This window comes from Taurulus bubalis, assembly GCF_910589615.1.
Source record: "Taurulus bubalis genome assembly, chromosome: 6".
Classification (NCBI taxonomy): Eukaryota; Metazoa; Chordata; class Actinopteri; order Perciformes; family Cottidae; genus Taurulus; species Taurulus bubalis.
This window is the reverse complement of record NC_136594.1, coordinates 6467270-6491738: the sequence shown is the minus strand read 5'-3', so window position 1 is coordinate 6491738 and position 24469 is coordinate 6467270. Positions and strand designations below refer to the sequence as shown.

At 40.5% G+C, this 24469-nt stretch overlaps 3 protein-coding genes across 3 annotated transcripts in view; all 3 read left to right on the top strand.

Annotated features, from left to right (window-relative positions):
- The window catches only part of myo15ab (myosin XVAb), a gene marked incomplete at both ends in the record, with an annotated part of 44388 nt that extends 41664 nt beyond the window's left edge, over positions 1-2724 (top strand). The window contains 5 exons of the mRNA XM_079219055.1: positions 64-197; positions 1459-1592; positions 2150-2283; positions 2374-2514; positions 2623-2724. Of these exons, the coding sequence (XP_079075181.1) occupies positions 64-197; positions 1459-1592; positions 2150-2283; positions 2374-2514; positions 2623-2724 (645 nt within the window). The remainder of the gene's footprint in view (positions 1-63; positions 198-1458; positions 1593-2149; positions 2284-2373; positions 2515-2622) is intronic.
- Positions 2725-4198: 1474 nt separating this feature from the next.
- On the top strand, positions 4199-9385 carry alkbh5 (alkB homolog 5, RNA demethylase). Its single transcript, XM_079219740.1, has 4 exons — positions 4199-5280; positions 5374-5454; positions 5554-5667; positions 7430-9385. Exons 1-4 carry the CDS (start codon positions 4562-4564, stop codon positions 7590-7592), a joined length of 1077 nt encoding a protein of 358 aa, XP_079075866.1. The 5' UTR covers positions 4199-4561; the 3' UTR covers positions 7593-9385.
- A 912-nt stretch (positions 9386-10297) lies between these two features.
- mief2 (mitochondrial elongation factor 2) lies at positions 10298-19840 on the top strand. The gene is made up of 8 exons (XM_079220379.1): positions 10298-10450; positions 13122-13282; positions 13983-14151; positions 14285-14382; positions 15828-16004; positions 16103-16266; positions 17285-17437; positions 18323-19840. Exons 2-8 carry the CDS (start codon positions 13145-13147, stop codon positions 18828-18830), a joined length of 1407 nt encoding a protein of 468 aa, XP_079076505.1. The 5' UTR covers positions 10298-10450; positions 13122-13144; the 3' UTR covers positions 18831-19840.
- The last annotated feature ends 4629 nt before the right edge of the window (positions 19841-24469 follow it).

Genomic DNA, 24469 nt, shown 5'->3' with positions numbered 1-24469 from the left:
CACACACGCCGGTGCACGTTACGGGACATGAGCGCACGTGACTGTGGCTGTGTGTGTCTTTAGATCCTGCCGGACTACCGTAAAGGCCTTCTAAATGTGCTGACACATGGAAAAGTGAGCGATCAACAGTTCCACCAGATCTCCAAACTGGCAGCTTTGCAGCACAGAGCCAAAGACGTCCTCTTCATCCCCAGCATGTGAGGACACAAACAATGTTTACGATACAGCTTCTAGTTTCATTGATCAACTTTATTTAGTTCATTACTTTATCAAGCATATTGGTGGCTTCACCCTATTTTTACAGTTGAGGGTGTAGCAGAACAAACTTATTATGAAAAGACAATAATTGTAAATGCAACAAGAATAAGGAAAACATTGAGAAAGGATAACGGGTAATTTCAGGATTTTGCAAACTGGACTGATAGGGACAACAATTTTTTAAGTGGTTCCGGTTTTGAACGAGATCACTAAGGTAAAGAAAAAGGTTTTATTTCTCTGTAGGGTCTTTTCTAGAATGTTGACACTTAATATTCCGTCAGTGGCAAAACATAAGCAATTTTAGTAGATGAGGAATTGCCCAATATTATTGCATTACACCTGGTTTAGCATCTGCAGTGTTCTTGTTCAATACTGGACCAGTTTAAAAAATTGGTGTCCACATTAGTCATTATGGGAAAATAGGTTGAAAAATACCGAAATTACTCTTGAAGCTCATTGAGCCCAGCTTGTGTTAATACAGTCAACACTACCGCCGTGATTTTAATCGGCTCCAGAAGTTATTTTCATTTGGCTTCCCTTTAGTCTCCAGATTCTCGTTATTGCAATTAGAGCAATTAAATAATGTTTGTTTATTATTTCAGGGTCCCTGTTTCCCTATTAACACCAATCCAATTTAATTTGAAAATTTAACGTAACCAAAATTTTAAATTGAAATTAGCATAACTTTCCCAGCAAAAATCAATTTTACCTGCAGGTTAATTATTTTAGGTAAATCAACCTTCTGCTTCAGCACATTCACTGGCGGTGCACATTAAATTAATGGGCATGTGTTATTGTGGTTAATTGTTGTATATTTTATTATTCAGGTGTAATGTGGACGACATACATAGTTGTTACAGGACAGCAGCACGAAAGCTGCAATCCATGTTTTTCTACATTTTCCATTCAGCGCTGATGTTCAGCAACCGTACAGAAAGAAACTCATTGTTGAGGAGAGAAATGCAGTCAAGAGTTGTTGTGTTTATGGTGTTCCAGTTTTCTCAACTGGAAAAAAATATCTCTCTCACACACACACACACACACACACACACACACACACACACACACACACACACACACACACACACACACACACACACAGAGAGAGAGAGAGAACGCTCACTGAGTAAAATCATCCCAAGAAATGTTAAGAAATCACTGAGTGAAGCCAACTCCTGTTTATCTTCTTCTCTCCTCCAGACATGAACTATCAGAGTACATCGCCGCACCTCTGTTCAAGAAGCAGCCACCCCAGCAGTGGGTTACCATGGTGACGCAGCACATGCAGCAAGTGCAGACCCTGAGCCCACACCAGGCCAGAGCACAGTTTATGGGTGAGCTCTTCTGTTCACATTTAGGCACTACAGGTAAAACAACTTAACCTTGAGATAGTTGAGATAGTTTTCCAGAGTCAACAATGAACTGTGGAGCGCAACCGATCATTGGATTAATCTTCACATTGACAGGAACATAAACAATTCTGCAATGTTAATGTATAAATGTGCCCTGTTTTAAGGATATTGTGATAATACAGAACATATTTTTGTCTTAAATAGATGCTCCAGAGGATCAGTGTTTCTCTTACATAATGTTGAGAGACAGATTAAACAAACTCCACACAGCAGAGCCCAAGATTCATTGACTTTTAGTCACTTGTATGGGTAGAATCCTCAAAACACTACATCTTATATTTCCTATAATGCAACTCAACCTATGATAGTGCTGACATCACCAGGGTAATTTGGACAAATCAGATTTGGACAAGCCATTCACAATTATTATTTTTTTCAAAAAATTAAATTAAAAAAAGTGTCCAGTGTCCATGAATACAAATGTGACAATCTGCACTTACTGTAATTACTACTCTAATTCTGTGTCTTTGTGTGTGCAGGGCTGATCAGTGCATTCCCCATGTTCGGCTCCTCGTTCTTCTATGTCCAAAGCAGCAGCTCCACCACCTTCTACGCCCCCTGCATCGTTGCCGTCAACCAACATGGCCTCCACTTCCTGCACAAAAACACACACGTAAGAGTAGAGTCACATAGCAGTTTCAGCTGACAGCTGTGTTTTCTATATATATATATATATATATAACACTTGGTCTCTGTGGTGCAGGAGCTGATGTCAGTGGTCCCCCTGGTGGAGGTGCAGTCCAGCCGCACCCAGAGGCCCACTGCTGGAACGAGCTACCCGTATGTAGACCTGACCCTGGGGGACATGAACACGCAGCGGGTCATTCAGCTGCAGCTGGAGCAGGTATTGCGCAAACACAGACAAGGACACTCTTCAGAGGCCACACGTGACCATTTGCATTGAGTGGAGTTGCTACGTTACTGTGCTCATGTTGACGCTGTTTGTCCGCAGGGCCTGGAGTTGTGTCGAGTCATCGCCATGCAGGTGGAAAACATGATGTCCGTGCGGGAGAGGCGGCTCACCCTGCCACCCAGCGAAATCACCATGTTATAGCACATAAGGACACACTAATGTAGAGGAAACCCTTATAAATAGTCTACCTCTTCTTGCCTTCAGGGGTTCTAATATTATATGTGAATGCATAAGTGTACCCTGAAGGTACAGTCTCACTTGTACTTAATTATCATACTGCATTCACTGAACAAAGTGCATACTGAAGACAGTGAAAAGTAAATATTAGTTCAGATAGAAACCTTTATAATTGCACTTGCTACTGTAGTTTTGATTTAAATATTAAAGATGTTTTAAAATGTACAGAAACTGTTAATGAACAGTGAGGAAGCTTCACAGGCCCGTGCCTTGTCATTACAACGTTTTATAACTGATATCGAACATGTTTTTTTATTTTTTTTTATTTATACAGTTTATTATACAAACTTGATGTTAGTTAAACAGTTGTTGTATTCAACCAATGTTAATGCATCAACTTTCGTGTTTTGTAAAGAATATTTTATCTAAATAAAATCAGCTATTTTAAAGAGAGAGATATGAGCACCTCTGCTGTCTATTGTTTAAATTATTAAACAATAAGTATTTTGTATTAAGAGGTATTAGTATGAATGCCACAACTGAATGTTTTAATCTGTATAAAACTATTTAAAACTAATAAATGATGTAACTTGTTGCTGAATAGTTGTTGGTCAATAATACGTTGATCAAATTGATCATTTCAGAACTAAATCATAAACACATTATATTTGCATAAACATATTTTTTAAATACATAATGTTTCAGTGTAACGTTACAGCAGTTAGGTATATGACTGGGTGAGTTATGGAAATAAAATAAAAATGTTTTAAAAGATTTACAAATCTAAATAAATAAATACGGTGTTACTTTAAACACCAGTTTTGTACTGGAAATATCCAGCAGTAAATGTGTGCACGGAAATGTATATTTTTCTATTAGCTATGCACAAATATTCAGGTACAAAAAGGTATTTGCATTAGTTTCTCTTCACAGAAGGTAAATATTAATTAAGTATACACATAAAGTTAATTCTTATTCTTATTGTAGATACCAACACGATGAATAACACCAATAATAAATGACAACCTTAAATAAACATTGTGAACTTTCTGGAAGTAAACGAGACCTCAGTGGGACAAAATTAGCAATCGCTTTAGCGCGTGCCCTCTATGCTCCAAAAATGGATTCATGCGTGTGTTGGCCGAACAGGTCACGTGACAGTCCCTCCCCAAAAACTGGCAGGTCACCACTGAGCATGCGTCGAACTGTGTCAGGTTACACGAGTTTATATTTTTTTATTTTTTTTAGCTGAGGTGGGACGGGTTACGGCGGTCGAGCCTCGCTGCGAACACAACCATGTTTTTCCTCTTGAACCCTCGGAGTCCACGCGAGAGTGGAAACGTCTCCGGAGCCCCGGGGTCCGGAATTTAACGGGCGGACACGTGAAATGTCGCTGCGTCGGTTCGTCGGTGTTTCCAGGCGGCGACGGACAGACCGAGCCATGCTAGTCTAAGCTAACGTTAGCCAGCTCGTAGCCAAGCAACGCAGGATAGCGGCCGTTAGCCGTTAAACTGAGTGCGTTCCGCTGTCGACGCTTTCCGGTGATATTGGACACACAGATTGACAGGTTTCACACAAGGGCTACTGTTTCAGTGCAAGGACGAGGATTTGACGTTAGCTACGTGTGTGTGTGCTGGTGCTTTAAGCTAGTCCACCGTCAAAGACTCCCGTTGACGTCCAGCTAGTCCAGTTTATATTAAAACAAGTCCGTTAAAACGGTGCGGAGATGCAGCGTTGATACGTTAGCTAGCCGTTAGCTCACGTCGCACTTCGCCCAGTCGTGTTTTTTTTTAGGGCTGACATGGCAGCCAGCGGGTACTCTGACCTGAGGGATAAGCTCAAATCCATGACTCCGCACCGAGACGAGGTGAAGAGCAAATACGTGGACGGGGAGAGCAACGGGAAGGGAAACGGGAAGCGCAAAATCCGGGAGTCCGACGACGACGAGCCGCACGAGCACAGCGACGACAGCGCGGAGAGCCGGGAGCAGGAGGCCAGCCGGGTGAAGGGCAGCATCCTGCAGGAGAACATCTTCACGCCGGAGGAGTGCGCCCTCATCGAGGAGAAAATCGACGACGTGGTGACCAAGGGGGAGGCGGGACTTTACCGCGAGCACACGGTTGACAGGGCGCCGCTCCGCAACAAGTACTTCTTCGGGGAGGGGTACACGTACGGGTCCCAGCTGGAGAAGCGGGGCCCGGGCCAGGAGAGGCTGTACCCCAAAGGAGAGGTGGACGAGATCCCGAGTTGGGTGCACGAGTTGGTGATCAAGCGCCTGGTGTCCAGCGGAGTGGTCCCGGAGGGGTTCGTCAACAGCGCGGTCATCAACGACTATCAGCCGGGCGGTTGCATCGTGTCACACGTGGATCCTCTGCACATCTTCGCGCGGCCCATCGTGTCGGTGTCCTTCTTCAGCGACAGCGCGCTCTGCTTCGGCTGCCGCTTCCAGTTCAAACCCATCCGGGTGTCGGAGCCGGTGTTCGTCCTGCCCGTGAGGAGAGGCAGCGTCACGGTGCTCAGGTGACTATGTTTGTGTTTGCTGTCCGGCTTTTTGATTGCGTTGCTGTTTTTTTAAAGTGTGGTTGAGGGGCTCACAATATCTTTCTCTCTCAGTGGCTACGCTGCCGATGACATCACCCACTGCATCCGCCCACAAGACATCAAGGCTCGTCGTGCAGTGATCATCCTTAGAAAGTGAGTCAACATGTCAATTCTTAAAAAAAGTTAATTATTTTGTGGAAAACTTCTCTCTGATCCTTGTGTTTTTAACTGCTCCCTCCTTCTGTTGACCAGGACCCGACCAGAGGCTCCTCGACTGGACTCTGAAAGCTCTCTTCCTGTTGAGAGACCAGCTCCCCTGAAAGCTAAGCGCTCTCATCGCAGATCAGATCCTAGTGCTGCTCACAGGTATACAGACACGCCAAATGTCTTCACGGGTCCAAACAGACCACTGGAAAACCTACCACATTTGCATAAACTAAAAAGTTAGAGCTGATTTGAAGGGGGCCTGAGGAGTCACACCTCATGTTAAGAGCCACTTAGCTAACGTCAGAGTAAAGTGTTATATGATATTTGCCTTATTAAGCATCAGAGAAACTCGGAAATAGATGCATACCAGCAACACTCTTTTAACGAGCAGCTGTGGTCAAAAAGAGTAACAATAAGTGTCATTTTTTCCCCCTTAAAATTCAGTTTACCGACTCCATTTCCCCTATAAAAAAACACATCTGTCTCTCGATTATTATGACGTATCACATGATTAGATCCACCTTAGTTTTATTTATTTTTAAATGTAGCCATCTCATTGATTTGATTGAGGTCATTTTATTGACAGAGCAGGGATAGAAACTCAGAAGGCTCTGAATGCAATGCTACCTCATCTGACATGGCGCTGCATTGGCCAATCAAATATGTTCAAGCGCATATTCCTGGTTGATTGTTTTGCGACGTCGTTTTTCTCCTGCTTACCTCCAAAATCGTTGCAATAAAAGACAAGCAGTAAAAATCCTCTCTCCTTACATTATAATTACCGTGAAGTGTTTTGGCATCTGACAAGTCCTCAAACCCTTGGATCTGTTTCTCGGGGAGTATTTGCGCGATCATATTTCATCCTCTCACTGGAACCTGAAACGTAACATTCCCCCCTGCCCAACAACGCAGCCCTGGGCATTTTGTTAATGTGGGGCTGCTTTCAGTCCGCTCACTAAATTGTATTGACATACTGACCCCAGACCAGAACACGACACAAGTCTGAAAGGAATGAACGTAAAGACTGCAGCACAAGGTAAAGAATGTATAGAGAAATGTGCGTCTTGTTTTGCCTTCTACAATTCCTGTAATAGATTTGTTCTCAGGTCGTCGGATCTTTTGCACAAAATCAATTTAAAACTACGAAAGAGCCTATTTTAAACTAATTCAAACTATTTTCCACTTGCGGCGCGACCGGTTCAAACGTTCAACCACAGTAATAATCAGACCAACACTCTCCTTGTAAATGTATTTCACACTGTGTGGATGAAGGGATGAATCCCCATGCATGCAGCATATGAGCAAATGGGAATTAAAAAATAGTCCCAACCTAACTGACATTCAATGCTTGTGCACTGTCATACATTATAAAACAGGCAGCTGAATTCGCTCTCTAATAACGTTAAATAATGAGATTACTGTGAGAAGCGGAGGGAGGAGAGCACCCACAATGGTCATTAATAAGACTTCAAAGGCAAAGTAATTTAAAATCCATCAGTGATGCAGCTTGTGAGAGAACAGACAACCCTCTTCTTTCTGGCTATCATCTCATTTTGCGTGCACACACACACACACACACACACACACACACACAGTCACTCACTCACACACACACACACACACATCTTCTGTGTGTTTTCACACACACACACACACACACAAGTAATTGTGTTTTCATGTCTGAATGAAGCCACGAGGAACATTAACTTAACAGTCACCTGTGTTTTGAACAAAAAGCCATCAATTGAACAGCTAAATGAAGTCAGTAATGTTACATATTGTCTGAAAAGACACAAGACACACTCCAGCAAACACAGCGGGGGCTGTAACGGCGTTCTCACGTGTTTCTGGCGCACAGGTGTCATGTCATTTGCATTAATGAAGATCCAAATCTGACTTGGCGTCTTTGTCCCCTTGCCAGGCCGCGGGTGCTGGAGATGGACAAAGAGGAGAACAGACATCCGTCAAACTCCCACCACCACCGCCGCCACAGCATCAGCTCCGAGAACTACTGGAGACGCGACGAAGACTCCGACAAACACCGGGAGAGTTCAGGGCGCAAAGTCAAAATGAGACGCCATTGAGCTCTACTCTCGCACACATGTATACATATAAATATATCTTTTATGTATTTCAATATTGTAACATTCTTTTGATCAGTTGTAATTTTTCTCACTCCTGTTTTAGTCACGAGGAGCACCGTCATCATGTTGTCTGCGTTTTGATTTGAGTCTGGATGAGTTTGAGGTGCATTATTTGTTTCTGGCAGACGAAGCTGGCGTCTCTGCTCCAAAGTTCAGAACCTCAAGTTACTAACTCCAGTTCGGCTCTGATGTTAAATTACCTTTAATTGAACATTTATTGTTTCTATATTCATAGATACTTCAAAATGGCATGTATTTTTTGTAACCAAGTTGTACAGACCACAAGAGCTAAAAAAGAATGAAAAAAAAGAAAGGTGTATGTATGGATTTGTACAAAAGAAAAGCTGAGCTGTAATCTAACTTGTTATAATGTACAATACTTTTGTATAGTCTTTGATTGGGGCAACTTTTATGCAGAAAGAAGCATTTGCTTTTATTGGCACCTACATTTCTGATCCTTATCTTTTCTGTGCCATCCCAGATCTCAGTTCACTTTGGCCTCCCTGTCGCAGTTTAAGTTGAAACAACTGGCAGATGTGCAGAAATGCTTCCTGCGTTATGATTTGATTCTGCTGTATGACTCATCTTTGTGCAGGTTACAATACAGTGCAGCAACTAAACTGATGTTTTATGGAGTGATGAGAACCTCAGGCCATGTTTTACACTCCTGTTTCGGTTTGAAGTTCCTTGCCTTGTAAAGTGACGGAGGCCATGTTATTGCTGTTCTGTATTAAATCTAATTTTTCCTCATTTACATTGGTAATATTTGAACAACGCCGGCCCTCTAATGTCTCATTCAATGTGTGTCTAAACACGTGGCGGAGAAGAAACTCGATATCCGTATTTGTCCATGATATTAGCTGTGTAAACACAGATTTGTTTCTTGTTCCCAGTTAGCCATATTTGGCTGAGGGACTCGCCTGGAGTTACACATAAATATAAATAAAAATCAACTTTGGTTCAAGGGAAAAATGACAGTCTAAAAAATCCACTACCATTTCATCTCCGACAAAGAGGGCTCAGGATTACATTTCAAGACCACAACTGGAGATATCGCCAAACTCTTCTGCATTCTCTGCTTTAATTGTTAAAAGAATTACTGTGATTGCTCATAGAAAACAAAGGAAAATACCCAAAAAATTATCCTCTGCCATATTGGGCTAATTTGATCAAGACATCTCTCGTGTACACTTATACAAACACACAGTATGTCTGACAGAAAGTAGAAAAAAAAGGAATGAACCGGAATCTTTATATATATATTTTTTTTATGGGAATGTGAATCTTTCAGATGAATTTGAGGAGTACCAATGTGGTTTGCATGTTTTACATTTCATCTGAGGTGTGTCATGCAATCAGTGGGAACCACTGATATGGCTAGAAAGTGTCCACCTATATGAAAACAATACAGTATATACTGTATGTGATTCCAGGCATGTTCCAGGTTTTGTGTCCACCTTTGTGAATGTTCTGTCATTCTTTGAGGCCACTTTGAGCAAGAAGGTACACCGTTAGTGGATACGTCATGCTATCATCCTTATTAAAATCTAACAGTTTGGGGCTTTGGATTAGTTGTTTCATTGATTCATGTTTATTTGCATTTCTAGGATCATATTAATGAAGTGGTGTTTTTTTACAGAGGTGAGAAATCAAAAGGGAAAACAAGTTTGAACCTTTGCAATTCAATTTTCCCTAATAATTCCAGAATCTGTATATAAATTTGTATATTATACATCCGCAATATTTCCAGAAAGTTATTTATAATTCAAGAAATAAAATGTGTAAAATGTATTGGCGTTTAAATGTTGTTAATTGTACAATCAAAGCCAACATGAACTCTGAAGCAATTAACAAAATCACAAGATCACCACAACCAAAAAGGAACAACAGCCTCCTTTATTTATTTTTTATTTTTCTAATTGAATTAGATCCAATCTTGTGTAAAAAAAACTTTAAATAGTTTTGACTTTAGCTGTCAGATCTTAATAATAATTTGGGGTTTGACTTCAAAGGAAGAAAGACCAGAATTGATTGGCAATCAAATCAATTGGCAGCATGCTTGGAAAAGGCTTTCTTAGATAATCAAGTTAATTCTTGATCTTGGAAAAGCAGTTTGAGTTTGTCGAAAAGTTTGCTTGACGAAGACCAGGTGATATGATAAAAAGCACTGAAACGGTTACTAAATGGCGTTATTCAAACCATTTACTTGAGTAAAAGTACCAATACTACACTATTAAAATACTCTACTACAAGTAAAGTACATTCAAGGTGGAGCTAATTTTAACTACTTATGTACTTTTACCAGTTTAATCTGTAACAACGGATCATATTTTATAAACTGATTAAGTTTTTTATGCAAAATCTTAATTTGAAAAGTATTTTACAGCTCTTTTAAATAAATGTGGAGAAGTACGAAGTGCAATAATGTTCTCCTAAATGTAAGATAGAAGTACAAGTATCACAACATGGAAATACCAATTAATGTACAAGTATCTAAAAAAATTGAGTAAAATCATTTCGTAACTTTCCATGCTAAATGGACCTTTTTGTAGTGAGATTGTTCCAGATATAATACATCGGTTTTGTATGTCCCGGAGCTTCTTCTGTGGCGCCGCTGCTCTCTACCGCAATTAAAGAAGAGAAGAAGAAGAAGAAAAAGAAAAAGAAGAAGAAGAAGACAGCTGCAGTTAGCTAGCTAGCGGGCTGAACTATGTTTACTTTATGTCCGTGAACAATAGAAAGTAACTTCACGCTTTGTTGTTAAATGCGTGTTTTATCGAAACACTCCGCACTAAGTGGTAAGTGTACTGAAGAGTATGGAGGCTGTCGCTGACAGCTAATGTCGGCTAGTTAACTAACCTAACTAACTAAGTTAACTGGTTAGCTTTACTAACGGACGTTAGCTGCGACCAGCCGTTCACAGCCGTTTGTCCGCTTATCTTCGGGCCGCTAAACTTAGTCGCGTAGTTTATCTAGACGGACATTTATCGAGTTATGTTACTAAAGTTAACGTGAGCGACGTCTGTTGACTGTATTGAAACACTGGTGTTTGTTTACACAGGCGACTGTTAACTGGCGACTTTCAGCTGAACGCAGTTAACACCGGAGAGGATGCCAGCAGGTGAACGATAACGTAATCAACGTAGATGCGTTTAACTGAACGTGTCAGAATTCCAGCCATTAGGATTACGTACAGTTATACTGCGAGATAAGTTAGGTTATAGAAAGATCTTTGTAGGAGAAGCCAGGATGCTGTCTAGTGTTTGTACGCGTGTTACTAATTCACCTTTGTTGTCTAGCAGTGCTGCCACCTTTGGCCACTAAAGGATACCACAAACCCAAAAGAAAGCATTTTCATCTGTACGATTAGCTACTTTGTGACTACCCCATATATAGAGAGGCTGCCTCTCCAGTCACTTACATTAACAACCTGGTGCTATATGATGTTGCTCATGCTACAACTCTGCCACTTTATTATTCAAATATTAGGTATGATTCAAGCTAAAATTGCTGAATACACTCTTGTGTTGGACTGAGGTATGCTACAGCACCCTTGCGCTGATAGGAAACAGAAAATAGCATATTGGGTAATAGCATTATTTTCTGAGTATCTGTTTATCATCTACAATCAGCTCAACCTAAACCTGTCAACATCAGGAATTAGTTGGTTGACCTGACCGTAATGTAGCTAACATTAAACAGAAAAATTAACTCTGATCTGAAGTTGAAAGTGTCACCTCGGTACTGAACGTGCTGCAGACATTTGTTGTGCTGTATGTAACCTGACGAGCAAGGCTGTTATATATTTGACCCCGCTGGTCTGACTCAGGCATGTATTGGGTCTATAAATAGAGCATGCCATTCTTGGGATCTTGTACCTCCGGCAAAAAGAGAGGAGAAGCACTCGTTTGAAATAGTTTAGAGTCATATCCTGTACCTATTTCTGGATATCAGTGGTGCCTGGAGCTAAATATGATGAGCACAGTGCTAATGGTCACGTTTTGTACAAACTAAAAGTATATTTATATCATGGTTGCATGTCTGTCTCAACAGGTAATTGGTCAAATATGGCTTCATTTGACCAATCACTGCCGCAGCCTCCTACGGCTCTTAATCACAGGTTTTAAGTCAGAGAGGCAGGCAGCTGTTTACCAATAAGAAAATATCACACAAAAAAAACATTGTAATATGTCAATGGAGCCTGTATGCTATGTGTCTCACTGGATGTTTAATGAAACACTGCAAGGAAACTGAACCTTTGTTAATGTTATTTATTACATTTGTCATATTCCTACTAAAATTCAAAGCAAAATGTCTCCAGTGAGAAAGTTCTATCTGCCATCAACTTCTCTGGCACAGAGGCAGCCAAGAGAAACAAACCAACAGCTTGGTTCCCAAGTCTCTTTTTGTTAGTAGAAAGCACGTCTGATTATTCTGTGAGCTTCCTGTTTCTAAAACAAGATCCACCACGGTTGTTAAATGAGAAAAAAATTATCCTGCTCTGTGTTTAAGGCCAATAAGCGACCTCAACAGAGTGCTTAGTTTTCCCAAACTGAACTTGCCAACAAAGATGAATGATGGGAAAATTGCACTAATTAGCCAAGTCGCTTTTATTTCCATACCCTAATATAAAAATATTGTATCAAGGGGATTTACAATGCATACAGCATTAGAGTAAGATTCGTTAATCAATAAAAGATAAATCGTCTTCATGTAAACTGCATTACTTAATACATCAGGGACTGTATTGAAACTACACTTAAAAGCAATTTGTTTCTATGATGGCAGCTCGAAGCACTCACAAAAACATCAAAGCTGTTTGCTTTCTGTATGATTCTATAACAAGTTATAGCCATGTTTATGAATGTTTTTTTTTTTTGACACGTTCTTTAACAGAAAGGGAAGTTAACCTCTGGAAGATTAAAACATGATTATTGATCTTGATTAATGCTCTGTGGATCCACTGATGTAAATTGAAACTACAGAGAGACAAATGTGTGTGTGGACACCATACGTCTACAGAGCAGCTTCACTGCTCTTTGGCATATATTCTCCAAGTGAAGCTCTTCTGTCAGAAAGAACCCTCCAAAAGATGAGTGTTTTCTATAACACGTCGGTCCAAATTTTTTTTTATAAGTTTTCATTGGGTTGAGAGCTGATCATTGTGAATTCTATGATCTTGAGGTTTTGTGCCAGGTATTAAGGCGTTTGCATTTGTTCAATTCTCCACTCATTCATCCAGATTTTTACTTTGTTTGCTTTTCCACCTGTCAGTACATCTTGAACTATTATTCTGCTGCACATCCTGTTAGTTTGTCTCATGGGTTATTCTGACTTCTTGACATTCATGTGGCTTTGCCGCTGCATCCCATGAATTCTAGGGATCTAGACATTTTCCCTCTACCTGACAGTTATGTCTCGTTACTTTCTGCTCACTTGAATTTATTTTATGCGCTCTCCTTTCCCAAGGCTAACTGCAAAAAAAGGAAGCGATGAACTTCCAGGGCAGTCGCAGGCGAGGAGAGGACGGCATCGCCACAGTGATTGATTTCCTGCTGTCTAATGCCCAGCTGATTCTGGGAGTCAGTGGGGCTGCCGTGCTAGGAATCGCTACACTGGCAGTGAAACGGGTGAGTGCTTTTCCCCCAATTGTTAGTACCACATCAGCGCGTCATTCATAGGCACTCTTCACTCATCTGTATTTGGAGACATTCGTTACTGCAAATATTTCGACCTGGGCAAAAAAAGTGCAGTAAAGTCCTGGATTCTCCATGAATCTTTAATGCACAAGTGCTATGCCAGCACTCAAAAAACTAGTATGTCCATTCAGTTGTATTAGATAGATTGGCAGTTCATCCTCCAGCTTTTCCATTACCTGTAGCATGATTTACTGGTTTACTAGTAAATACAGACCATAGTACCACAACTACTCATTGTTAAGACTACAAATAGGTCGGACTGCAAAATGATCTACAGTATGTGGTCAGTAGTCAAATCCAGGAGTAGGGCATGAATCAGAATTGTAGATCAGAGTATTGTGTGTTAAAATTATTGCTGTTTGGCAGTTGACTCTAGAATTACCTAAACTAAGGCAGACAAAAAAACTAGTTGTTTTGTATTTAAATGAATGTAAATCTACTGCCTGGGCAACAGGAAATTAATACAAAATGCATTTGGAAAATGGTAATTTGTAGTTAATGGACTCAAATATGCAGAAACTCCTGTCTGAGGTTGCATGAGGCTGAGGTTATACCTGCGGGCTATGGCAGTGTTTTGCACTCGGTACTATCAGTCATGCAGTGCGGCCTGGCTGTGACGATTTGTGTTTAGCTGATCGAGCGCGCGGGCCGTGCAGCTGATGATGATGAGAAGGTGAAGCAGAAGATTGCCGAGAGCTGGGAGGAGTTGAATTTGGTCTCTGCTTCCCCGACACTGATCAAGAAGGGCATCGAGGGCGTGGTGTTGAAACATGTTGCCAAGGCAGCCAGACAGCAGAAAGGTATGTGCTACATCCCACCCACCGAACCCAAATGAGACAGCCAGAAATATCAGAAATACTTTGAGGTGTGTATATAATAAGGTATATGCTCCAATCATCTCTATAACTTGACTGCAGTTTTGATCTTTTTCAGCTGATCTTTCACAACAACCTCAGACGTCCTCCCCGGAGGTGCCGTCTAAACCCGAGTCAAAGTCCAAGAGACTCCAGCTGTGCGTCCTCAGTTTGCAGGTACGCTCTGACATTTTCGCCTCCGAGCTCTTGAAGGCATAGATTATGCATTCAGTCTTAGCAGCTGCTGTAAGAGCTCTGCTCAGTGTTGGCTCATTCATTTATGCGTGTGTAACATGTTTTTTAAAGCGCAGTGCTTAGGGGATACGCATTGTTATGCACTGGTTAGGCTGCACAGAGCCCCGAGAGTCCTGCATAATTACAATACTGTGTGTACTGTGTGTGCACTGGCTGCGTATAGGAAATCAAACAAGCATGAAAACAGCTTCGAGTTAGTGTGCAGAACGCCCACATAAGCAGAAATGTTGTGGATTGTTCTGTATGAGCTACATGAAACAATTTGTTCAGTAAATGTTAGCAGAGCAGCTGCTAACGCATGACTGGACATAAGAGGGGATTTGAAGCAATGGGATTTGCCTTTAAAGAAAGCTTACGCAAATTGTATCTTTTATGAAAAGTTAAACACCTCGATTTTCTATTCTGCATCACAATGCTTTTTACAATGAATGCTGGGAAGTGTACACATGGGTTAAAAAAAGAAGTAAATTCTTCTAATTTAAATGATTTGTTTCTGAAAATGTGCCACACGAGAATCAGCAGCGTGTTTTTCTATGGCAGTCCATTGTTTCAGTTGCTTCTAGTGTCCAGTTTCCCCATGAATATAGGGCTTTAATATGCTTTAAGCTCTTAATGCAGCAGCTCCACTTACCTTTTACCTTTTTTTTAAATGCGTCTTTAACAGAATACTCACAGCATTGTTCCTCTGCTGTTTTCTACTTTTCTTTATCGCAGCAACCTAAATGGCAAAGCTTTATCCTATCAGAGTTCTTAAACTCGAGATGAAGTGAAAAATGCAAAAAGTGTCCAAAATCCAATTATATTTTCTTCCTGTTCAACAAAATGAGGTTTGCTTGCGTGAGCTAGTACCAATACATTTCAGTAATATCATAAGAGCCATCCATCCATCTATCAATTAATTAATTAATCAATCAATCAATCAATCAATCAGCAACCTTGAGGACAGTGTAAGTTTGTCAAGAGCCTTATGTAGCTCTGTATTGCACTACATTCTAAGCCGGCCCACTTTATAGCCGTCCAATCAAATGCGACGGATTTGATTTAAATGCCTCTTATAACTGTACACCACTCTAATATTCAGTTTCACTTGGGAATACGGCCCAGTACAGAAGCTAAATACGTTCTAACTTTAAATCTGCTTGAAGGCACAAAACAACCTTAAATATTATATTACTCAAGAGACGGCTGTGTGTTTCCCCAGCGGAAGTGTAAAAACATCAAAACTGTTTTGTTACCTTCATGTTTAGAGTTGTCATCTCGGCATCGCAGTATTCGTGCCTCTCTGAAGGATGCACGTACATGGACATAGTACAGTAGTTTTCTGCCTGAGCGCTGTATCATTGAAAGACTGTATGAAATGTGTGTAGGAGCGACTGCAGCAGTACTATCACACGAGGGCGGCACTATCTCCAGATGAGGTCCGGAGGGCTCAGTCTCTAGCTGTGGACATCTGCACTGAGATCCAGGCCTTTCTGCACAGCCGTCTTCCTGACATGCCGCTGGGAGAAATGAGCCTCGGAGGTTCTCTAATGGATGACCTGCAGGTACACGCACTTTATTCTCTTCTTTCACCCCTTTTGTGTTGTTGTACAGCAAGGTGTTGGGTGAATACCACCTGGGTTTATGTCTGCGTGTGTTTTAGGTGGTCAGTGCGGACCACGCATGTCTGCTGGTGCCTCTACAGCTGGAAGCCTCTCTGTGGCGTCTCATCCCGGGAGAGGAGACGCTGCTCACACACCCGCTGCACTGGATGATCCGACGGGTCAATCTGGAGTATTTCCCCAGAGGACTCAGCTACTGGGACAGGTGATCACACACACAGATAACCCAAATATTCTTTATTTGTCAAGCAGTCTGCACTTTTCAGGCCTGTTTCTATAGCAAGTAGATTTTTACCTGCCAATTGTCTTTCCAATCAAGCTGCAGTTTTTACATGTATTTATACATTTCAACTACCCTCACTATTTCAAGCAACCTTTCTCCTCTTATCTCATTATAATTGAGACACTCAACACGGATATATATTGAATTCTGTTCCTCCGGTCTCTAAGTCCTTCTCTAAGAAAACCTTTATTGTTAAAGCTCCTTCTGATTGGGTAATAATAATCCAATAATAATAATCTACGTGTGACTATTCGTTTCAAACCATCTTTCCACTAAAAAAGCGCCCGCTCTTATTATTATAGGATAAGTTCTACATATCCATAATAACACCTTGCTAATTATAGTTTATAAATGTATTACTTAATTCGATTACTGACATTAATACTTTAACAAAAGACTTTAAATGAATGATTCATTTTTATGCTCGGCTTGGAGTGTGAACCCCTCCTTTGTCTCATTATTTAATTTGTATCGTTGAATTATCTTTTGAATTATCTTCAAAAGTTTAGTTTGACCAAAAGTTATATTATATAATATATAATATTCAGTTTGCAGTGATGTATGACAAAGAAAAAGCAAAGTGACAAAGTGATTTTTCAATATTTTTGCTTGAAAAATTACTTTTAGATGACAATCGAATTCACTAATTGTTTTAGCTCCAACTAAAACTAACTCTTTTTAGTAATTAAAGTTGTATTTAACATTCACATAACACACGTTCAGACTAAATCAATATTTTTTTTATATTAACAGTGAATCAGATTGAAATGTGTAACCTAAATGATTCAGTATAAAAGAAGATGCTACCTTTTTTAAATGACCCTTTGTAATTATATTGAAGCGGCAGTAATCAACTTGATGAGAGCTAAAGGTTTGTGAGGAAACACACTGCTGTAAAATTGACTCATTCAGTAAACCGGTCTCTCTCTGTGTCTTGTAGGTACCTGGTGGGCGGTTACCTGTCTGCAGAAGCGGTTGTGAACATGTTCAGTAAAGCTGTGATGGAAACTATAAACTGGCTGTCCATCAGCAGCACCATGGACTGTGTTGTCAGACCTGTACTGGGAGGACCAGACCTGAGACTGGAGATTCGGTGCGTGTCCGTCCCAAAAGAAGTGCTTGTTTTTTATTGGTTAACTCCGCTGTTTGAAGTTTAGAAGTCAGTCATGACACAATTATGTATTTGTTGCTAATTCAATGATTAACTGTTTATTTCAAAGTTTCAGTAGTGAGCCGCGGTTCATTCGAAAAGAACATTGCTGTTGATTCACATGTCATCCATGTATCTGTTGCTAAGATGTCTCCCTAATGCGCAACAGCCTTCACACAGTCTTGCATTTTTAAGTCTCAAAAAGTCAACTAAATAGAAGTCCTTCAAATCCCCTGAGTTAAAAACCCTCTCTGTGAACAATGGCTCAAACCACTGTGTAATGTGAACCGTGTGCACACGGGAGAAGTTTGCCTTCAGGGCTTTCTGCCAGAAACCTCCCTAGGATTAGGCAACAAGCCTACATGGTTAGGTTTAGGAAAAGATCATGTTTGGGTTAAAATAAAGTCCTTCTGGCAGAAAGCCCGGAAGGCAAACTTCCCCCGTGTGTGAAAAGCGTCGGCTCTTGTGACAATCCCAGAGTTATCTCCCAACCCAGCTATACGGAGCCACAACTTAAGTGTTTTGGTTCACTTTCGCCGTTTTAATGAAAAGGCTTTGATGAACCCCTCCTGTACGCTATCAACAGACATAGGCTTTTAGCAACTGAGAGGTTTTTCTCGGGACATGGTAAAGATGAAAACCAAGCTAAAAGCAGAGAGAGGCCAAAACAGGACTCCAAACGTCTAAATAGGCAACCTAAGTGGTCCAAAAAAAATTAAATTCACACGGGTTAATTTCTGTGCGATCACATCAATCAACCTACGTGATGTTTGTGTGTTAAACTTGATGTGCTTGCTTTCTCTAATGGACTTTTCTCCTGCCCTTCAGGCCTGGAAATGACAAAGGAGCAGAGAGCAGCGCTCAGCCCCTGTTCATCTCCATGCTGCCTATGCTGAGGGAGGAGGACGTGGTTCTGACTGCCCAGCCGGAGCTCACCGCTCCCTGGGTCAACGCCTGGCACCTGTCTCTCTACCCGTGGGAGAATCAGCGACTGACTCAGCTCGACACCGCCGACGACGGACGCCGCAGACACGCGCTCAAAACCCTCAAGGCGGTGTGCAGACTGAACCCTTCCCTGAGGCCGCTGGGTGCCGCCCCGCTGGCCAATCTCGTCCTGCACCTCAGTGACAGTGAGAGCGACTGGTCCGAGATCAGCCTGGATGTGAGATTCCAGCAGTGCATCACAGAGCTGATTGGCTACCTGGAACGAGGGGCGTTGCACAGCTACTTCAAGCCAGCTGTAAATCTGCTGAGCGGCTTGTCAGAGGACCAGGTGGACCAGATGGGTTTCATGCTGTACTGCGCTGTGTCAGAGCCTGAAATACTGCTTATATAACCGTCTGCACACACAACATCTCTCAAGCTCTCTCTCTCACACACACACACACACAGATCAAATGAGTCCTCTTTTATCAGTCAAACTGTTTGGGTCAAAGCTAAGATGTCATGTTGTTTAGCTCCTCCGTCCTGCTTTGGTGCAGGAATACAGTTTTGAATTACGAAATGGCAGCATGCACCAACCACACTGCAGGGAGACGCACAGAGAGACGAGATGTGAAAGTGATAATCGGGCGATAGAACCACTCCAGAGGAACGGAGACGTGCCAGGGAAAGGAGCTGAGGAAGAACATGTTTGACATGATGCTTCAGGAAGTGCCTGGTCAGAACACCACAGCCACCAAAGTCTGCATTTAAGTTTGAATGATTGTTATTTTCTCACAGGGAGCCGGTGATGGTCAGCGTGGCAACGTACAGTTCATACAGTTCACAGACGAATTAACAGCAGAGGACAGTTTATTGCCTCTAACTGATGGCCTGTGCTCTGCATTATTGTCCTAAATCTCCTTTAATATAATGTAACTATGCAGGAAATGAATGGCCTGCCTAATATCAACAGGTTTTAATGCACTTATAAAACTATTTAGTTTGTCTAACTTATTTAACGCAAAGGGTATATTTTTATCATACTGGAGGTCAAAGTGTGCAGTATTTTCGTCTGGTTTGGTGTTCAGTCTGTTGCCAATTGTATTTGGGTTAACTAACCCTTTAAATTATGAATGAAGTTGCCTCAAAATTGTATGCTTTTAAATACTGTATGAATGTTGTGAGCATTTCTGTGAGTTTTTGCTGAGTGAAGGAAAGTTGATTTTCTGTGACTCAGCAGTTTAACTGCAAATACAAATTAAAGCATTTGTTTAGATTCTTGTTTTATTGCCCTAAAATCTTTTTTGAAAATCGAGTGTCAAGAAGATGAAGAAATAAGGAATTATTCTCTGCATTTAAAGCATACATTGCTTCATGGTTTATTTTATAATCCTAATGGGACCATAATTTACTAAATAAATAATATGCTCTATTGAAGAAGACTTGATACTAGAGATTGAGACCATAACCTCATGTTTGCAATGTTTACTGAGGGAATAAATCTAGAGTAATCAATAAGTAGAGTCATTTTCTATAGACTTCTATACAACCAGATGAGTTTGTTTGCCACCAGAGTCACCGCCCCCTGCTGGCCGATAGAAATAATTAAAGTTTAAAGCACTTCTACATGGCTTCACTTTTCCAGATCCGCAGGTTGCCGCCTGGTTATAACAAATTAATGAATACAACTAAAATAACACCCATAACATTATCGACAGAATAATTATTTAGCACTTCAGTACGTTAGACCTACTGTCGGTAGAACAAACCTGGTGGGACATAAAGTTCAAATATTCTGGTTTGGGGTATTTTAAACTGGTGGAACATCAGCAGCACTGAGAACAACAAGAAGCAGGTTTCATGAAGTATAGCAGAGTAAACACAGGGCAGCCAGACTATAATTATAATGCATAACAAAGAGGAAGTGGCACAAATTCAGTTTCACATCACTCCTTTCTCAAAATTCAACTGGATTTATTTGATCAATCACATCTTTCACATGTGTTCCCAAAAAAATAAAGAAACGGAAAAAGATTTTGATTAGGCTTTCTGTCCTAATCTGCCGCACAGGACTGAACTCTTCAGGAGTACAACTTTTACACATGTTCTACTCTGAGCATTCCTGGTAAACTCTCAGAGAGAAAAAGAAAAAGAAATATTTATAAAGTACAGGCTGCTTGTGTTCTCGCATTTTAAAACTAACAATTATATTAAAATGTAATGAAGGTACTGGATGTAAAAATGCATGCAAATTCTGCCGGGTCTGGTGTCACATCAAAGTCAAGGATTTGGTCACATCGGTGTGGCCAGCATGGATCTGTTAGCATAACAAAGATAACAAATGCTGTCGCTTTTTCATGATCGTAAGGGTGAATGGAGACGGACTGGGCTTTGCAGGAACAGTGTTGCTCCTTAACGTCATCGTCTTCCGTCTCGATCGTCAGGAGATGCGATGGTTCACTGTCACACTGATCTGGAGCTTCTGCTGAATCAGTTTGACCTCCTGATATATTATTTAAACACATGTTGTAGACCCGTCTGCCTGCTTCTCTCTGAAATCACTTTTTTACTCAGGGAGTGCAGTTAGTGACAGTTTGGGCTCCATGGTAACGTAGCTCTGACAACTTGATGAAGAAGGAGCAGGGGGAGGGGCTTAAAAGCAAAAGGGTCAATTGGACGTGGGGAACTATGGTAAATGTCAATCACGGCAATAATAATAAAAAATTTAAAAAACAGAAAATGTGTTCCCTTATCTTGATCTCGACGTGTTTCATGAGTTCATGGTTTATTGACGCTGATATTCAACGTCCCAATGGTGCTATGTGCGATTGTCGGGCCGATGTTCACACCTCCATGCTGAGCCATCATTGTGGCAGCAGGAGGTGCTGCAGCAGATGTGGAGGTCGCAGCTGTTTTCCCCCCTGCTGATGAAAACACAGAGATGCAGAGAATAATGTGAGAAAAAGGTAAAGTATCTGATTTTGCTTACTTTGACTTTTCAACGTATTTAAGAAACATCCACCTGCGTATCTCTTCTTCAGCTTCTCTGCAGCGTCTTGGTTGCTAATCTTCTTCAGAATTCCAACGGCGACGTCAACAGCCATTTCTTCGCCGTAGTGCTGTGTCATCTTTGTCACGGTGTCCATTTGGTCCGCGTGCTCCAGGTGGCACTGGGAAATCGGTTTGCCTCTGTCCGAGACGCCGTTCACCAGCTGCCACTGAAACCTTTTTAAGTCCTTTTGGGACAAATCCTCCAGAGTGTCAAGCAGCAGTTGTGGAACTGCCATGTCTGCTCACTGTGCAGGTAGATGAGGGGAAATAAGTTTAGCGTTCAAGGTTAAAAGAATAATCTGACAATACTCGTATTTGCTTTGTCGCCAAAAGTCAGATGAGAAGATTAATAATAATCTCACATCCGTCCTACTAAATATGTAGCTAATTATACAAATCATTTAATGATATTGATACAGATCAGGTTAATAAGAAGAACATTTGGGTCGGCCGGATGTGGAAAGTTTATTTAGTGATGTTTTTAAATCACCAGGAAGCGCTCCAATGGACCATTCGCCTACTTACACTTACTGGAAAAGGGCCGCAATTAAGTCACGAGGGGAAAAGTCAAAGGGACACAAGTTTATCTCCTTCAAGTAAGTCATCATGTCTGCACGATGACTTACTTGCCTGTCGGCGGTAAAAAACAACAACATTTATTCTGTATTTTAAAATACGAGTATAATATATAATATTATTGGATTATAATTATTGATGCATTAGTGCGTCCATCCCTTTAATGTTGCAGCTGGTAAAGGTGGAGCTCATAATATTTACTTTATATATTGCTGGAAAGATTACTCTGTAATTAATACGTCATCATTTATTAGTTGATTACAGTTCCTCTATTCCCCTATTATTCTGAATCTGAAAAGTAAGATATTGCATAGATGTCGTAGTGTAAAAAGTACAATATTAACTGAGATGTAGTGGAGGGGAAGTATAAAGTAGTATAAAATTTAAAAATAGCGCACTTTGGTACAGTACTTTAGTAAATTGTTACATTCCACCATTGTTCACATACAATTTAATAACTACCCGTAATACTAATTGTTAACAACTACTAATTTTAACATCACAATTCATAATTAATCTGGAAAGTTAACAAGAGTTTTTGAAGGCCACATTTACATTTTTAAATGATAAAAACATGTACTTTTAATGTAAACAATGTGCCAAAGTGCATTAATAAATCCTCATAAAGCCTGTCCCCCGGACGGCCCTACAGACGTCCACACCAAGCCCCAAACATCATGAAATCTTTTAAATGTCTATTTATTTTACACTTTTATCAATCTTAATAGTTCAAACAAATACTAAAACACCTTATCTTCGTCAGGTTAGACCAATATATATATATATATATATATATATATATATATATATATATATATATATATATATATATATATATATATATATTATAAAAAAGCAACAAGTCATAACCTTTGCTCTTATAGGGCTGTTTTTATACAGTTATTATATGTTGTTCTATATTATATGTTTTCATTATAGTAGAAAAACGTGTTCTGTGTGAGGAATCCTGTATTATTGTTGAATGGCACAATCCTTGAAAAAATACATTTTGAACATTCAAAATTGGGGTAGAGATATCCTGACTTTTAGTCCCTTAAGCTCCAAAACCCACTGGATCCTACATTTCCCATCATGCAAGTTGATCCCATCTTGAATGAAGCAATAACCGGACTCATCGGGTTATTTACTACGGAAGTAGTAACAGTAGTATCAGGATGTCGTAATAACGACATCCTGATCTCGTAATTACGAGAAAATATCTCTTAATTACGAGATCCGGATGTCGTAATTACGAGAAAAGAGGTCTATTTTTTTTTATCCAGTGAATGCAATGCGCTTCCGTAATTTACAACAACTGCACAAACAGCAGAGCCACTTTGAAGATGCATGTTAGAGAAATATTTACCACAACGTTTAGTTATCAGTAAATCATGCACTAACATTAATAAAACCTTTAGACTCGGTTTATAAACCCTTTATGATGGCTGCTTAAAGAAAGTCATTTCCTCCTTCAAGACATAATCAGGATGGAACAAAAGGCAAGAAACGGAACCGAAAGAAGGCGCCACAGTCCGTGTTATAACATTGTTTTTGCAAAACTTCTGCTGTAACTTCACGGTTTATTTGACAAAGTGCTCAAACAGCGAATCAGCAGAAGAAGCAAAATAATCATCAGATGAAGACTTTGATAGAAAAAGGACTCACCGTAGCACCGACAGCCCACAGATACACACCGAGAGAAAATACCCGGAATGGCGGGAGTTGTATTAGTTTAGTTTCGGTTTCAACAGGAAGTTTGTAAAATGACAGAATGTGGTGAGAGAGGTTGAAAGTGGCTTCAGTTTGATTATCTTGAAGTAAATACGCAGAGCAACAGATCCACGTTTTAACTTCCTACATGTGTTGATTCATCAAATCTGTTGATGGGACGCACACGAAATGTATGGTCACATTTTTGTTTATTTGATTGAACACATTGCTCTGATGTGTAGTACCATCTGTGCCCAGTGGGTGGCAGCGCAGCGCTGTGGTTTCAACATGTAGGCGCGCATAGTTTGAGGAGACGCTGAATGCAGAAGCCAAAACGCTTGCCTGTCTCATTCTTTTCTGTTTTCTCAGTTCAGTAACTGATTAAATACACATATATAACTTAGGACTTGTATACCAATGTTTAGTAAACATCACTAGAAGATTACTTTGTGTTTTGTTTGGTTGCTACGCTGTTTTACAAGATTTACTGTCAAGTACTAGCTAAGCTAATATTAGCCCTGTGTAACCTGTGTTTTATCTGGCTCTTATACATTTGGCTTTTTCTTTATAATGAAATGAATCAATTATTGATGTTTTAGTAGGTCGATTCAGACTATATATGTTAGTTAATGTGACTGTAATTTGTGTATAAATCTTGTAAATGTTTGTTACTTCGCTGTACTACTAGTGACGCAGTTAGTTCATTTTAAGTAA

Bases quoted from the DNA above. Each gene is read 5' to 3' on its own strand.
- mief2 (XM_079220379.1), top strand. From the start codon at position 13,145: ATGAACTTCCAGGGCAGTCGCAGGCGAGGAGAGGACGGCATCGCCACA. The intron at 14,152-14,284 runs GTATGTGCTACA...GATCTTTTTCAG, and splicing joins GGCAGCCAGACAGCAGAAAG to CTGATCTTTCACAACAACCT. The intron at 17,438-18,322 runs GTGCGTGTCCGT...CCTGCCCTTCAG, and splicing joins GACCTGAGACTGGAGATTCG to GCCTGGAAATGACAAAGGAG.
- alkbh5 (XM_079219740.1), top strand. From the start codon at position 4,562: ATGGCAGCCAGCGGGTACTCTGACCTGAGGGATAAGCTCAAATCCATG. The intron at 5,281-5,373 runs GTGACTATGTTT...TTTCTCTCTCAG, and splicing joins GGCAGCGTCACGGTGCTCAG to TGGCTACGCTGCCGATGACA. The intron at 5,668-7,429 runs GTATACAGACAC...TCCCCTTGCCAG, and splicing joins GATCCTAGTGCTGCTCACAG to GCCGCGGGTGCTGGAGATGG.